We start from the raw sequence: 17192 nt of genomic DNA, 5'->3' as shown, positions 1-17192 counted from the left end.
GTGTATGTTGTGTGACTGTGAAGGGAGTTGTTAATATTCAGGTACTTAAAGATAATGTAATTTACACAAACTTCAAACCTTATAGCTTAACCTAATAATGAATAATATAATCAAATCCCAATAACCATTAGAATTGAACAAAATTTGTAATTGGTCAAATCCCATAAATCTATTAAACAGAAGCATAGGTAAAAAAACAAAAAAACATGACTTGTATTCGTTCTGATGACCTGATCATGGGCTTGATCTTTAATAATCCAATCACATCTAGTCCCGATTCTTCCTTCACATTGACACCAACTCTCAGTTTCAACTACATCACTCATATAAAGCAATATAAAATAATAATTTAAAGTATAATTTTTTGTTGAATTAGTCCACAGTATATTACCAAGCAGAATATCTAAAAATTTCAATATGAATCAATGAAGTGACTATATGAGATGCAATTTTCTCATAGCAGAAAATATGCATTTCCTAATTAACCAAATAAACTTAAGTTACAACACGTCAAATCGCTAAAAAAGAGAGCAAAATAATGAAAACTTAACCCGTAACATATCAACAATTATTTAATCCCTAAGCCAAACAAAAAGCAAAATCCCTAACAGTTGGATTGAAATAGCATAAATCACCACACAAAATTGAAATAGTAAAACCAAAATCAAGTATGATCTATAATGAAATAAAATTAACTTTATTAAAGAATGTGATTATCAAATCATATGAAGAGGGCTCAGACAACACCTTGGTCTGAGACAATTGCAAATAGATAAAAAAATACTCTATGATATAAAAAAAACTACATCAAGTTTTAATTCCACAATCCACATATCAATTAAACCGAGCTACGAAAACAAACAAACCTAAATGCAAGCGAATGTAAACATATATTTATTAGCAAGTAGTAAAACATACAACGAATGAAACCTAAATTTATTTATTTAATGCTTAGTTTTTAAATTAAGGTTGTATTTGTGGCAAAAAAAAAATAAAATTAAGGTCATATGACCACATCATAATCATACGAAATTAGTACTAATTACAATAATAGTACCTTGAAATTGATTTTTGATATAACTTACATTAGCTTTTGAAATGGCTAGGCTTTATTCGCAAAATTGATCCTTAATCTGCAACTGCAATTGAAGCTTCATAGAATCATAGCCTTCAATGTCAGCCTCAAATTTTGACAAATAAGTGATGATGAAAAATCACACTTGATCTAATGTCATGAATTGACTGGGGATAATGATCTAGGGTTTTGGAATAGCTATGCATCCTGATGAAAATTAAGATCCATGAACATGGATTCTTTTACGAGATAATAGTTTGATAATTATTCTGTAGAAGTGTAGAAGAAAAGGAAATAATCATTTAGGGTTTGTGAATCTGTAACGATTAATAGTATATCTCAAGTTTAAAATGACAAACGGGTCGGAGCAAGGATCCGCGCACCATTGTAAAAGGTTGTAGGTTTAGACGGGATTTTGTGACTGAGGATGGCTAGTTTGAGGACATGTGGCAAATAAAACTTTTATTTATTAATTAGTATAGATTATTCGTGTCAAATAACATATGGAAAAAAGGTTAATCTCACCAATATCTTAATTTAATGAATCTTTGAAATACATATCATGTCTTCATGAGAACCAAAATAGAAAGTTAACAATATTTTAGATGAAATTATTACTTTGCACTCTGCAGGGATGTGAAGTTTAAGAGGATTTTTATAATTAATAATCACATATCTTTTAATGAAATATTACTATTACTAATATTTTATTGAACGGCCAATATAGATCACACATACAGTTAAGACTATCCACTTTGATGGATCTATAACCTAATTTTTACCGTTATAAAAAACTACTATATACTTGAGATCATAAACTTCTATTTCAGATTACTATTCTATAACACTTTTATTATATAACCTTAGCTTTAAGTTTTAAATAAGTCGTTAAGTAACTAAGTTTAATTAAACATTTAATTGCCTAAATTTTAAAAGAAAACTAGTGATCAAAAATCAAAATGATTATTTTCTAAAAGAATGTAACTTTAACTTTCCAATGAAAAAGGTAGAGTTGAAGTAGTTGGAGACTAAACCTCGGGTTAGTCTACCTGCTTAACTACATTCATCTACGAACTAAATTTATATATGAGTTCGATTCCATGTGTTCATGTAAAGAGAGAATAAAAAATTATTATTTTAACATAGTTACATGTCTACTTTTTTAGTAAATTAGTAATAACACTAAAATTACTACTATTTGATTTGATCCTTGGAGTTGCTCTTTAAACATTATATAACGATTTTAGAGGTCTAAATCGATATATTTTCTGGTCCTTTCAGGATAATTGTTAAAAAAAAAATACCGATTATTACAAGTCTTGAATGACCTATAGCTTAAAAAAAACAAGTTTACCACCAAGCTAATACATACTTTTGGGTATACTTTGTCCATTATGATATATTTGTTAATTATGATTTTTCTTGAATTTGGAGGCCTTAATTAAGTATGGGCTTAAAGCTCTTGCACGATTTCGCCGGCCCTTAGAAGGTTCTAAAGTTTACAAAGGTTAATTATAGAGTTTACAAACTAAAAGTTTAGACCGTGTATTGATTTTTCAAGTTAAAGTACCGTGTTGACGTTACATAGGCAAAACAATTAAACCAAAACCATATTTAATTTAGGTGGAATGGTTTAACTTTTAACTAAACACCAAACAAAAAAAAATGAGTTTGATTGGTTGAGAATTTGAGATTGCCTTGGGCGGTGGGCCCCACTTATTTTTAAATTCACTCTTTTTAAAAGTGTGCAACGCCTAATTTTAGTGACATGATAATGGTTTATCGCTCACCACACGTGGTCTTATAATGTATAAAAAAATTTAAAAAAAAATATAACTTTTAATCGCTTCACAAGAAACTGATGTTTACTCAATTATAAACAAGTCATATAAAAAAGATTAACAGCCTTTTACCCAAGAAAAACAAGTCATATAAAACATATTAACATATATTATATCTTTTGAAAATTATAATAATTTAATAAAGTAAAATCTTCAACAATAGTCTTTCAAAGGAAAATTAGTCAAGTTTATTTATTAAGTCAAAATTAATACACAAACGAAATAGTTTACGTTAGCACCAGCTTGTTCACGCGGCAAATATGTAGTTTAATCAGAACATAACATTGACTTCTTCCATATTCGGAAATCCAAGTTGTCAATTTTATAATCTTATTTTGTCGTCTATTTATTTTCTATATAACAATAAAATATAAAATGTTGCATAACGAAGAAAAAAATTCAAAAATTACAAACCTATGAACCATGACACAAAATTTTACATGTTCACCCGAAAGATTATTAAAAGAGGCATGAAATATTTTCCTTATATATTTACAAAATCATCATTTATACACTGCTATAAGAAAAGTGAGTGTAGTTAGAGACGTAAAGAAACCTAACGTTTGAAGAACTCCTTGATAGGAAATTCGTTTACGTTTGCTCATTTAATAAATGAAGGAACCTGAGCAGTTCTTTTGATTAACTAAATGAACAAACATGAATATAGGCCATGTTCATTCGATTGTGTATATAAACGTCTGATTATGCGTTCATTTACGTCCATTTATGCTCATTATTATTTGTTTGTTCATACAATGTTTTAATATTTTTAATGACTTTTGAGATCTTATCATATATAGAGTTAAGCAAACTATTAACTATGAGTATTATGTGATAACTTATATGTAAATTTAATATATGAATATAATTCGGTAGCTAGACGAACTATTGATACTAACCATTATCAATTAGTCAAATTAAATAAAACATTGTTTGTGTTCGTTTATTTCCTTGATGAATGGCACCTATTCTTGAATGTACAGTTCGTTTGTTTGATAAAAGGTTAACGGACGAACCTACTTCCAACGGTGAACTCATCCAAGTATAAAATCTAGAAACATTCAACAATGAAACAAGCCACCTAATCTCACAAAGATGAGACACCGGGCCCACCACGACCCATGGCTGCCGATTCCAATTCACTCACATTTGATTAATTTATATTCTAGACTACTCTTCACACTTGGATGATATTCATATTCATATTCATATTCATATTCATATTCATGGGTCAACGTCATATTGCACCTCACTTTTCAACTTTTCGGTCACCTTCCACCTCCCACCCTGTCTCCACCTTACATCTTTCCTTTGCATTTACTGTGTAAATATGTATCACATTTTTAAAAAGCATATATATATTTTTATACCATACTAATATTAAAAAATAACCGATAAATTTTTTTTAACTAAATTTGAAGAGCCACGTTGCTCCATTATGGCCAGACTATGTTGTCTTAACGAGGCTTAATCTGGCTCCAGAGTTCAGCTTGGACGTTTCCCCGAGAAATCATCTCGCCGACTGCCACGTGACAGTCGTTGTGTCATCACAAGAGCAGGACTCTCAGGAGTAACGCATAGTGGGACGAAAACCCGAGTGGAATCAAGATTCAAACTGATAAACTCGTAAAGCCTAGCTTAATTTACTTCATTGTCATAATCCACCGAAAATGACACTAATTGGGATCAAACTTGGGAGGTCTCCATTAAAGAACCTTAGCATCATATCACTAGGCCACAATTAAGGATTAAGAATAGCCATTATGTAACATGAAACTAACAAATAAACAAACACAAATTATTTATATTATTTAGTAGATATTATTATCACAAGATATCGAAAAGGTCCAATGTTCAAACTTTTCCTATGTAAGTTTCTTATATGGCGATCACCATGGGTTTGCTTATTCAAAAGTGTTCATGGTTATGGGTTCAATTTTTCGGTGATTATTTTTATATGTTGTGTTTCGAGTTTATGATGCATATTAAACCCAAGTTTTTCAATTGCTTATCATTAGTTAGAATCGGTTTGCCCACTCTACCACATATAACCTACACATGTGTATATAATTGGTAAAGGTTTAGTTAGTTTAAAATAGAATCATGTATCATGTATATAAGTTATAACATAAACATTTGTAGAGAAAAGATATAATGCAATAATTGTTTAACGTATATTAGGTACAAGAATACTTACATTCATGAAGTCGATCCATTAAATCACATCACAAGATCTCAAAATCATCAATACATATCCAATTAATCTTTGGTTCACCGAAATAAACATTTTTGTATCGTTAATCGATCAGTTTTTTACTTTTTTTCACGAAAATCGTTTTGAACGTTTTAGTATTTTTGGATGAACATTTTAGTATTTTGGCTGAGCGTTTTAATTTTTTTTTTTGCATTTGAGCGTTTTTTTGTCCTTTGAGCGTGATTCGTGTACCTATCGTACATTAAGCAATTATTGTACGATAACGTCACTTAACATTTGTATTAGATAAGTATAAAAATTTAAAATAAAAATCAATAAAAAAAATCCATGAGTTAGAATTATTGAATGAATATAATAGCAAATCTATTTTCGTCCAAAATGTTATAAAATTTGTAATATGTCATATAAAAAAATATAATAAATCTTCATTGTTAACACGATTTTAATTAAAATCAATAAATCATCTACATAAATAGATTTGACCCTGTTAATACGGAGAGGCTTCCTAATTTTTTTTTATTTTTATTTTTGTTTTTATTTCCAAATACTTCCCTATAAATACTAATTAAAACCCGTGTCCATAACACATTAACACGAATCCTGTTACCTATACGTATAGTGAGAGAAACTCAATAATATTCTAGAGAGAGATAGAGAAGGGGCGACCTGAGAGTAATAATATTACTTTACAAGAACACATAAACATTATGGCTGGATTAAAGTCTAGTATGATGGTGGTCATGATGATGATCATGGTTGCATCCATGCAGATGCAAAGCACAACCGCTCAGACTAGACATATCGTTGGAGACGCCTTGGGCTGGACCATTCCATCGAATGGTGCCGCCGCTTACACCACGTGGGCTTCCCAACAGACTTTCAGAGTCGGCGACACTATGTGTAAGTTGTTTAAAGTTTAAACCATTGTTTTATATAATTTTTTACAAAGTTTTTTATGTTCATGCAAACCAAAACCATTATTTAATTTCATGATTACCCTTGATAGTTGTTAAGTTAAATATTTAAGTTATTTAGTTATCTTTACCTAAGGTTTAAGATTCTGAAAAAAAAAACGAATAAATAGAAGACATCAAAAAATTAGGAATATATAGAAGTATAGAACTATAGAAGACATCATATTGTTAATGATAAAGTAATTCTAAGTGCCTCAACTATTTTTTTTCTATAGTTTTGAAACTATCATTTAGCTATTCATTGGTGACACATAAAGCATTTAGCTAGTTATTTATGATGGGATATTATCCTTTCAATGAAACTCGAATTTGGTAAAGCATTCATGTTTCATCCTCCATCTATGAGTCTATAAAAATTTAAAGGATTGGATTGTTTTCCTATAAAAATTACGGAGATTTCGTGTTTTCTATAGTTTCTGGTTATTTTCCTCAAATTTAAAAATATATTTAAATTTTAGTCACATTGCAATTGTGAATTATAATCTAGAATTGGTTATAGTTTGGATGACTATTTACAATCAAAATTTGGATAAATATAAATGATTGAATGATTTGGTCTCTTTTTAATATAATTTACCATTTAATCGTAGATTTAAAATAAAGATTAGATTGGTAGAATGGTAGTGCACTAGTGCCACTATAAAAGATTAAAAGTGTGTTAAACTTTGGAATAATTTATATAAATTTTATTTATTAGACATATAAAGTTAGGAAACGAAGTTAGGAAATCGAGGAACACATGTCACGTGCAAACAAACCTACCACATTAATTAATTTGTAAAAAAAAAAATAATAGTATTGTTACTTTTTCTATGTCATGTGGTTTGTTTTTCAATTTTGTTTAGTGGTCTTAATTTGACTAATTATTACTTAATTAACTAATAAGTTAATTATTTATTAACTTTTGATTAATTAATAATTATTACTTAATTAACTAATAAGTTATTATTAATTTTTTTTGCAGTTTTTAACTTCACCACCGGTATGCATAACGTGGCCGAAGTATCACAAGCCGCGTACGGCCCGTGCACCACCACCAACCCTATCTCGTTAACTCCCACTGGGCACGCGACCATCACGTTGACTGCCGCGGGCACCCATTTCTACATTTGCACCGTGGGAACACATTGTCAAATTGGTCAAAAGTTGACAGTCAACGTCACCGCCCCGGCCACCGCCCCCACCCCGCCACCGGCCGCCTCCCCCACCACCCCACCACCGGCCGCCACACCCACCACCTCACCACCGGCCGCCACCCCCACCCCCACACCAACTCCGGCACCGGTAACTCCTCCAGCCGCCACCCCCCGCCCCGACTACCTCACCGGCCGCAGCCCCGACCACCCCTCCGGCAGCCACCCCAACGGCAACCGGAGCTACCCCACCGTCCCCAACCGCCACCGGCCCATCCCCCGACGTTGGTGACACGACTCCTTCGCCGCCATCACCAAGCGCCGCCCCAACCGTGGTGGTCCCGGCAACTTTGTTGGCTTTTGGTTTAGCTTTATTTTTCTAAATTAATGTTAAATTATTTTTCTTGATTATTATTTAGAGAGTTTGTGTGTGATTAGTCTATGGATTTTTCTAATGTTTGAAAGGACGGATTTATTCTCTTTTTTTACATGATTCGTATGAATAAATTTCACTTTCTTTTATTACCTTTTTTATTATAGTATTCTCTATAGGACCGATTCTAAAGTGGTAATATTCGTATAACCAAGGTGGGACTGTCACAAAAGAAATATAACAATTATACAGTAGACTAACATCCAAAAGCCAAAGTGGCAATGTGGAATGTGTCGAGTAGTGGAAAGCTTTAATTTTTAATGTATTTAGATGACTGGATCGATGGTGCATATGTCAAGTTACTCAAGTCACCGGTTTGTGCGATCGAGTACATCTACTTCTACAACTTTTAACATTAAGTTACTATTTAATCTTTAAAAGAAAAATAAAATATTGGATTTAAACAATGACTATTACTTGTTGGGTGGCAAAAGTCAAACAACGAAATGTTGTGACAGTCTTATATTTTAACAAATTTTTTCAACGGTTTTATTGTAACATAATACTAATATGGTGTAGTCTTTTGATGATGAGGCATACTTACGTGTTAAAATATGTTTTTGTGGTAAATACATGGTGAAAACACTTTAACCCCTTTTCCTCACCACCACGGCGACCATCACCACTTACCAGTCTACCTGTCTACCACTGCCATCATCAACCCCCCAGGCCCTAACTACTACCGCCACATTTTTTTTGTTTTGATGGTTAGATCAATAGACATAATACAAAGGGGGTGGAGGTGGGTTGTCGATCTAAGGCGAGGTTAGACGACGGGGGTTTTGAGATTGCAAGAGAAGGGAGATTGGGAACCGGTGCCACTACAAATGATGAAACTCGTTTTTTCATATCTGGATTTCTCAACCACATTTTATAGATTATTGTGGTGGTGGTGGTGGCGAGAAAAAAGGGGGAGGAGTCTTTTTGCCATGTATTTGCCACTGAAGCATGTTTTTGACATGTAAGCATGACACATCATTAAAAGACTAATGACTTTAAGGTTTTTTTTTTTTTAAAAAAAAAAAAAGAAAAAATAAGTTAAAATGTGGGACTATCACAAAATATTTTGTTTGTTAGGACTGGTATCGGCCAATATATAATACTTGAGATTATTTAAAGCCAATATTTCTTACCAAATAACATCAATTTATTATTTTCATATTGCAAATAGTCCACATTCTGATACTCATATTCATGTTTTGATACACAAGTATTCTCGTGACTGAATATGTCCATCAAAAATAAATTCAGTGTCTCACTTTTTTATGTCCAGATTGTACTACACTATATTATACAACGCAAATCATAATATATGTTTAAGACATATCCTATGTATGACAAATGACAATAAATGAGAATCACATGAAAAGATATTACCAAAGTCTTTAAGTTAGGCCAGTTTAACACACGGTATCTTATGTGGATTATGTTGGGCTAGGTCGTGTCGAGTATGCCATGGTATTTACCTACGCGGTAAACTGTGGGTGATGCGTGTTAATCAAGGATCTCTGGTTATATTTTCAGCTGTCAATATCAAAACGGTTACACCATTTTGCGGCATAATGAGAGGTAATATCTAGTATGTATGTTTATGTCACGTACTCTCATAATAGTATAATACTCAATAATCTTCACACATTATTCCTATACACACATATATCTATTCTCAAGTTAGTTGTGATGATATTAGAGTCTAAATTACTTTTAAAAACATGAGTAGTTGATAAAAAAAGAATTTTAAATGATTTACATTTGTTATTTTATGGCAACAATTAATTATTTTGTAATGATTCCCTAATGTAAATGTGTATGTATAGTGCGTTTAAATTATAGGTACTCGGTGGACACCATACGCCCATGATCGCAGACAATATTAGGTAGCCGAAACCATCTCCTGTTTTAAGGAAAACCTGTTGTCTAAAGGTCAACTGAAGTATAACCTGGTTAGAATTAGATTGAAACTTAAGACCTTGTGAACTCCATTTCAAACAGGCCTAACCAACCTGTTACAGCCTTGGCAACAAATCATGTTATATCTAGTTCAATTACTTCAATGTACATTTACATGTCCAAACCAACCCATAAGCCCAAAGTACAATTTTTTTGCCACCCTAACCACATAGGCCCAAAAGGTGTATTATATTTCTTTTGTTTTTGCCCCCTAATTTACAGAGAATATTTTCATTTTATTGTTTGGTTTAAGTTTAATTCTTATCTTTTGTTTTTGACAAGTCTATTCTTTTAGTTTTACTAAGTTTTATATAATGGTTCAATTTTTATAATGATACAAATGAACAAATTATTTTCTCATTTAAAAAACCGTTTATAAAGTAAAAATAATAAAACTTTATATATTAAGCCCGTTCGACAAACACAACCTGCTTGAATCTTTTGTCAGTGTATCATCTTGACCCGTCGCAACTTTATAAAAGGAAAATTAAAGTGAAAAATATATCGAATCCAACCTAACTAGTAATTTCATGATTTCATCGTGACAAATAAAATCTAGTTCGAATTGAATATTATCGGGCTAGTGTGTAACATATGAACCATTCCTACCAACATATATTATCCGATTCGCACAACCATGAATATTAAATCTAGACATTTTTTTAACCCGATATTTCTAATGCGGGCTACAAGATGAAGTGGGATCCGCGTAACATGTGACAGTATTTTAACTTTCAAATGACTAAAATAGCGTACTCGTGTAACAAATGGAGCGTTATAATAATGACATGACGCATCAATAGAAGCCAAGAAATGTGGTCCTTTTCCATCCTCGTGCATCTGTCACAGCCAAACTACTACGTGTTTCGATTATAACGCACAACGTACAACACGAACATGCACAAGTGGACCCGAATGGACAGCATGATATGAATGAGAACCCTCACCACCCATACCCTCCTCCCCACCTACCCAACCAAAAGAAAACGACACCGTTTGACCATTTCCTATGAACAACCTTAGCAACTAACAAAATCCAACATAAAAAAAAAAAAAAAAAAAAAAACCATTAACCAACACTTCTTTCTCATCTCATTTCAAAGAATTTCACAACACAAAACACAGATTTCATATCTACAAACCCCGTCTTTTCATCCGTTCGTTAATCGAGTCAAAACCGCTCTCTAAACACAAACCTCGTTTCCTAAATTCCGTCATCGAATGCTCAACTTCTTCGGTATCCGAATTCAAAGGAAAGAAAGAAAACTCCTTGCTTCTCGGACCCGGACCCGGACCCGAGTCAACATTACCTACATTAGTCAACCCTCGTTCATTACTCGAAACAAGACCCAACCTTAAAGACAAATCACACTCCACCAATTCGGGTCTCGATTCGTTCTTTGAACCCAAACCCGTATCATCTTTGTCAAAAACTATCACTCTTCCGGGACAACCCGTTTGAGACGAAGATGGTAAAGACTCACGGGTTGTTGTTTGAAAAACCGGAGTTCCGATGATAATATTATTTGGGTTCGGTTGAGAGGTACGAAATCCCAGTTGGGGCATCCGAGGTTGAAACTGGAAACCGTGATATAACGGATAAACTGAAGGCGGTTTATTCTCGAAAGACATCATTTGTCCAGGAATATTTTGAGGATAAAAAGGCTTGAAAACCGGTCTTGAATCTTTATTAAGTTCCGAAACAGTGTGTGCCTGATTCAAACATTCTGGTCTTTGAACATTTGTTGGACCAGAATCTTGGTTTCTTGGACTTAAGTAGCTTCTGGTGTTACTGTTTCTTTGACTTCTTGATGATCTTACAGGCACACAGCCTAAATTAAGAGCAGCTGAAATCCATAATAATAATAATTAAAATACTTATCAATCATCTTTTGATAATATAAAATTTCAAGAATGTGAAAACTAGAGGTGTGCATGAAACCGAAAAAACCGACCCAAAATCGAAAAACCAAACCAAAACAAAAACCAGAAGTATTCGTAAGAACCAAACTTTCGGTTAGGTTTTACATGTAAATAACACCGAACCGAACTTATAGTTTTTTATATTTTATTTTGAAAACTATTTATAATAACTTAATATACAGTTTAACCTAAATATTTTAGCCAAAGTCTATAATAGTAAATTTAATTATTAACTAACAAAAAATTTTTTAACCTAAACTATTTACTTTTTGGCGATTTCTTTTTCGGCTCAAAATTTCCAAACCCAAACGGCAAAACCAAATAAACTAGCTACGAAACCGAACCCAAACCAAACCGTTTCAAAAGCTAAAAAACTGCAATTTCAGTTTTCGGTTGTTCCCAAAACCGACCCATGCACACCAACAATGAAAACACGGTGTACCTTCAACACAAGGGGGCAAGAATTCACCAGTTTCCAAGGTCTCATCTTTTCTGATTATGGTATCAATAGCATCATTCAACCGGTCCCACAATGTTTCAGGATCTGTATACTCAGCCTAATTGCAGTACAACAACAACAAAAGTTTCAATCTTTATTTGTTAACAAAACCATCAAATTTCAAGATTGAATCACCTCAGAATTAGCTTTGGAATACATGATTTCCTCAGATTTAAACACAACAACAGGCAACTTCTCTTGCCATTCTCTGTTCTTCTTAGTATCTTGACCATGGTTCTCATGTACAACTCTGTGAAGCATTTCATCAAACACCTGGTGTGCATTACTAAAAACCCAATAAAAATTGAACCTTTAATGACCAAAATTACCTGAAAATCTGTTGAATGATTGAGCCTCTGAGGCTTATTTGCCTTATTTTTAAGCCATGAATTATAAACCAAACACCACCTTACTTTGATCAAACCAGTGTTTTTAAGACCGAACCAGTTCAGCCGATCCATCCGGGATTCAGTCACCTGACATGTCCGATTCTACATAGTTCGCTCGGTTCTTAAAAAACCGGCTTGTTCGAAGCGTTTCACCTGTCCGACTGGAGAACCGGTTTACTATGATAAAAAATATTATTATTTTTTTAATTCAACAATTTTAGACCTTAACCGTCATTTTTAGACAAAAGTTGTTCTGCCATTCCGACCAGTTGAACCGGTATCATGTCCCGTTTACTGTCCGATCATAACATTGGTCATCAAACTATCATAAAAAATCTTGAACAACAATATAACATCAAAATGCTTTTGTTTATATCTACATTCTACAGTTCTGGTTTTACTAACAAGGTAGCATTTTTGTTACAAGCACACTAACAATCTTTCATCTACCTACTCCTCTGCCTGTTTCACCACAAGAAACCACAACTTATATAAGTTGTTGATTTCTTGAAATTTTCTAAAGGAATTCAAGATTCAACTGATCTTGAATTCAAAACTCGAAAACAAGTTCTTGATATCCAAACCCTCATACAAAAACTCGATTAAAAATACCTTTCGGATGTGGATTAGTGAAAGAATCTCCTACGACAACGGGCTGATCCATGCTCTTCATACTCGGCTTTCATGACACACATCGCATCAAAATCAGGGCTAGATGCCAATAACGACCCCCCTCGCCAAACACCTAATATAGGGCTGCATATACAAGATAAATATTTCCCAATAAGTTACTAAAAGTGGGAAAATAATTCAAAACAAAAACTGATGAAAAAGGATATTATTACTCAATCTTCTTGAGTTGTTATTTTCACTTTGTATACATCTGGAACAAGCGGTCGCAAATCGCTTTCTCTGCAATCAACATAATCAACTCAAATTTGATCCCTAGTGAATATAAGAATAAAGATTTAAACACAATAGTGAAACTTACAATCTTTTGGCAAAACCGGGAAATAATGTGCTTCCACCAGTCAATATGATACTGCAAAACAAGTTTTGACATAAAATCACAATTCATATATCAAATCAAGAAAGACATTTAAGATGTGAAATTCACGGGACCCACGGAATGAATGATAATTATACGCCAAATGACAATTACCTTTCGTAAAGCACAGGATGAAGATAAGGATGACAAGAATTAACCGCTCGAACGATACATTCCGCCAGTCCAGCTTGATTCATTCCTGAATAATATGCAAAATTCCATTTAAAAACGTAAAACAAAATAAATTCATAACCTAAATAATGTCTTCAGTGTCCAATAAAACATATCAAACCGACACACCTAAATCAGCAGGACGAAATATCATCTCAGGGACAAGAAACCGCTCATTGCTCAAGCTGAATTCCTGTTGTTCATTAAGTGAATTAATAATATTAATATCATATGGTTTCATCAATAAAGAACTAATCTTTATAGAAAAAGTAAGAAGCTTTTAGTACATTTTTCATAAGATCAACTTTACTCCTTTCTGATGGTTTGTTTGTAGCTTCCGTTCGATCAGCTTCGTCAGTGTCTTCAGATTGTGGGAATTCACCATCTTCAGATAAAGTAAGATATCTTTGTGCTTCAATGGGGTCTTTTATGTATCCCTTTGTATGTGTGATGCCATCTGGAAGCACATACGTGCACCTAAAGTGATTGTCACTTCCACGCCTCCTGTAAATGATATTACAAACCCTAGTTTAATTGTATCCTGTCTAATCCCAAATTAAAACCATTATATGAAAATAATAAAGCCTAGGCCCTAGCTTAATCGTATCCTGTTTGATCCCTAATTAACCGGCATTATATGAAAATGTATAAAACCTAATTTAACTGTATGGCTTAATCCCAAATTAACAGGCATTGTATGAACATGTATAAAACCTAGTTTAACTGTAACAAGCCGAGCTCGGCTCCTTTTGAGTTACAAGAGCTCAATCCCGGCTCGCTTCGAGCTCCTGCGTAGTTTTTCAAGCTCAAATTCGACTTGTTTAGTATTAATTACTATAAGCTTTAAATTATTTTATCTTATTTAACAAAAACCTTATACGAGCTTAAGCTCTGCTCGAGCTCATGTAGTACCTTTCACGAGACAAAGCTCGGCCCAAACTCAGGCGTACAATGTAAAATATATACATAAAAGTCCAAATGAAGTAAAAGTTAATAATACACAAGGCTCATTAAAGCTCGACAAGCCTAAACAAGCTCCACATACAAGGCTCGAGCTCGAAGAAAGCTCAGCTTGTTTCGAGCCTTTTATCAATCCAATCTCAAGTAGTTCGCGAGCGGTTCGACTTGTTTGCACCCTAACTTAATTACATCCTGCTTAATCCCAAATTAACCAACAAACTATGAAAATGTATAAACTCTAGCTTAACTGAACCATAAATTCAAACAAACTGCAGTTCTCACGTAACCGACTGTTTCGAGCTCAAGCCAAGTCTGAACCTCAAATAAAACTCGTTTGGTTATCGATCTCAAACTCAACACTTGTACAGGAAGCTCTTTTAGGTTCGTTGAGCCTTGGGCATTTCAAAGTTTTACCTATTTTAGACTTCTATGTTTTAATTTCACCCTGCAGGCCTGCACAACCAAGCTTTGGCTCGATTAAGGCACTACAAGAGCTCAATCTTAAAAAAACGAGCTAAAGCCAAGCTAAAAAACGACTCACGAGCTGAACTCGAGCTGAGCTAGAATTCGAGATCTTGTAAGTCAAAACGAGCCGAGCGTGACTGCCCGAGCCTAGTTGAGCTCGGACTTGGCTCAGCTAGTTTACACCCCTAAATTGTATGAATCTGAATAAACTATAAACCCTAGCTTAATTGCGTCTGTTTAATCCCAACTTAGCCAACATTCTATGAAAATGTATGCAAATGTATAAACTAACAAACCGAAACCCTTGTATGGGAAGCTCGATTAGGCTCGTCAATCCTTGTATATTTCTAAGTTTTACCTACTTTATACATGTACTCCGTATTACTTTAACCCTGCACAACCAAGCTCGAGCTGAGCTCTGGCTTGATTAAGGTCCTAGACAAGCTCAGGCGCAGCTCGTCTCCGTCTTGTTTACACCCCTAAATTGTATGAATATGAATAAACTATAGCTTAATTATATCCCGTTTGATCCTAAAATGTATAAACAAACACTGGCTTAATTCAACCAAATCAAAACCCTAGGATCGTTTCAAGCTCTTTTTCAAAAGCTCGGTATTGGCTCGTTTATTATTAATTAACTAACTTATATGCATTTTTTAACTATTTTGAGAGAAACCTTAAACAAGCCTAAGCTCGACTCGAGCTTGTGTAGTATCTTCAACGAGTCAAAGCTCGACAGTGCAATGTGATATTAACACATATAAGTCCAAAAAAGGTAAAACTTAAACTAACACAAAACTCGTTAAGACTCGACGAGCTTGGGCTCGAAAAAACACTCGAGTTGTTTTCGCTTGCACAAATTAACTAGCATTAAAACCGAAACTCTAACCTGGCGATCCTTAGATCCCGAGCGACATCACTCGAAACAAAACACAGCTTCTCTTTCACATCATCAATCAAAAACGTCTCGTCCATAACATTAACCGACCGATAACTAACCAACTCTTTCAAATAATTCGTCAACGCCTTCCCACCTAAATCCATCCTTTTAACCCCGTAATTCACCGTAAAGTTCTGAACCACCGGCGCAGCATGTGTAAAACTAAACCCAACATCCACCACCACACTACATTGCGCCTTAGACACCACATCGTACGGACGCCTACTCGCCTCATACAAATGCACCAAAGACGGAGAGTCTGAAACGAATAATGATTTGAAATTAAACTCTTCGAATATTATTTCGTCGGTGGATCGTTGAATAGATGGGAGAGTGAATAAGGGTTCGGTTAGGAGTAATGAGGATTGAGATGGGGTGACGTGGAGGAGAGAGGTGAAGATGTGGGACCAGATGGTGGATTGGAGGTCTGGGTTTATTAAGTGGCCGCGGTCGAATGGGCGGCGGATGACGGCGGAGGTTAAGTCTTCGGATGGAGAGAGTAATTGGTTCGGGAGTAAGGGTTTTTTGGAGGAGGGTGTACGGGCGGTGCAGTTTGGGACGATGCTGGTTGGGTCGCGTTCGCCGCCGAACCCGGCTTTTATTTGGCCGCCGCCGTTGTCGAGAACTACGACGGTGGTGGTGGTGGAGGAGGACATGCTTTGTTTGGTTTCCGGTGAGTGGTGTGTGAAGGGAGTGTGAGATTAATTTATTCATCTAAAAGAACCGAACGTTACGTGAACTGTTTGGCAAGAAGTTCGTTATGTTTCGTTCGTTCATTTATATTCATGAATGTTCCTTTGTTTGTCTATTTATGTTCGTTTATTTATTTGGATAAGTTATCTGCTTACAAGTTTTGTATTTGTAAATTTGTGTTTATTTATGTTTTTCTGGGTTCATTTACATTTGTTCATTTATGTTTGTTTATCTTTGTTCGATTATGTTAAACGAACGTAAACGAATGCAGGTGCTCTTTTTTTAAAAAACGAACAAAAACTTAAATATTCATTTGATTAAGCATTCGTGTTCGTTTAAAGCTAGATGAGCGAACACTAACATACCCCTTGTTCATGTTCATTCGATTTGTTTACATGCTTTCATTATTCATGTTGATTAATATAGCGGTCTCAATTTTTAGGCTTTATCGATTTTATTTGTGTTCGTTTATATTCGTGAACA

At 34.1% G+C, this 17192-nt stretch overlaps 2 protein-coding genes and 1 pseudogene across 3 annotated transcripts; 1 reads left to right on the top strand and 2 right to left on the bottom strand.

Annotated features, from left to right (window-relative positions):
• Nucleotides 1-5722: 5722 nt before the first annotated feature.
• On the top strand, nt 5723-7730 carry LOC143567516 (early nodulin-like protein 15; annotated as a pseudogene). The gene is made up of 2 exons (XR_013141428.1): nt 5723-6031; nt 7070-7730. The product of XR_013141428.1 is annotated as an early nodulin-like protein 15 (transcript).
• Nucleotides 7731-10270: 2540 nt separating this feature from the next.
• Nucleotides 10271-12395, bottom strand: LOC143567507 (uncharacterized). Its single transcript, XM_077053914.1, has 4 exons — nt 12373-12395; nt 12179-12293; nt 11987-12101; nt 10271-11468 (listed from the first exon to the last, which is right to left on the bottom strand). The coding sequence occupies exons 2-4, from the start codon at nt 12200-12202 to the stop codon at nt 10756-10758; spliced, it is 852 nt and encodes a 283-aa protein (XP_076910029.1). The 5' UTR covers nt 12203-12293; nt 12373-12395; the 3' UTR covers nt 10271-10755.
• A 496-nt stretch (nt 12396-12891) lies between these two features.
• On the bottom strand, nt 12892-16711 carry LOC143567498 (actin-related protein 6-like). Its single transcript, XM_077053905.1, has 7 exons — nt 15966-16711; nt 13939-14155; nt 13781-13844; nt 13595-13679; nt 13424-13474; nt 13282-13344; nt 12892-13188 (listed from the first exon to the last, which is right to left on the bottom strand). Exons 1-7 carry the CDS (start codon nt 16670-16672, stop codon nt 13059-13061), a joined length of 1317 nt encoding a protein of 438 aa, XP_076910020.1. The 5' UTR covers nt 16673-16711; the 3' UTR covers nt 12892-13058.
• Between the last annotated feature and the right edge of the window lie 481 nt (nt 16712-17192).

This window comes from Bidens hawaiensis, unplaced genomic scaffold (genome assembly GCF_021521415.1).
Source record: "Bidens hawaiensis isolate Kalapana, Puna unplaced genomic scaffold, B.hawaiensis_p1.1 tig00001236_1, whole genome shotgun sequence".
NCBI lineage: Eukaryota > Viridiplantae > Streptophyta > Magnoliopsida > Asterales > Asteraceae > Bidens > Bidens hawaiensis.
Note: the sequence above shows the minus strand (reverse complement) of the source record. Positions and strands in the feature narration are given on the sequence as shown.

Excerpts from the sequence above, each read along its gene's own strand:
- LOC143567507 (XM_077053914.1), bottom strand. The coding sequence starts at position 12,202 with ATGTATTCCAAAGCTAATTCTGAG. Across the intron at positions 12,102-12,178 it reads ATTCCAAAGCTAATTCTGAG|GCTGAGTATACAGATCCTGA; the intron begins GTGATTCAATCT and ends TACTGCAATTAG. Across the intron at positions 11,469-11,986 it reads CTTGCCCCCTTGTGTTGAAG|CTGCTCTTAATTTAGGCTGT; the intron begins GTACACCGTGTT and ends TATGGATTTCAG.
- LOC143567498 (XM_077053905.1), bottom strand. The coding sequence starts at position 16,672 with ATGTCCTCCTCCACCACCACCACCGTCGTAGTTCTCGACAACGGCGGC. Across the intron at positions 14,156-15,965 it reads CGGGATCTAAGGATCGCCAG|GAGGCGTGGAAGTGACAATC; the intron begins GTTAGAGTTTCG and ends TATCATTTACAG. Across the intron at positions 13,345-13,423 it reads CCCGGTTTTGCCAAAAGATT|AGAAAGCGATTTGCGACCGC; the intron begins GTAAGTTTCACT and ends TGTTGATTGCAG.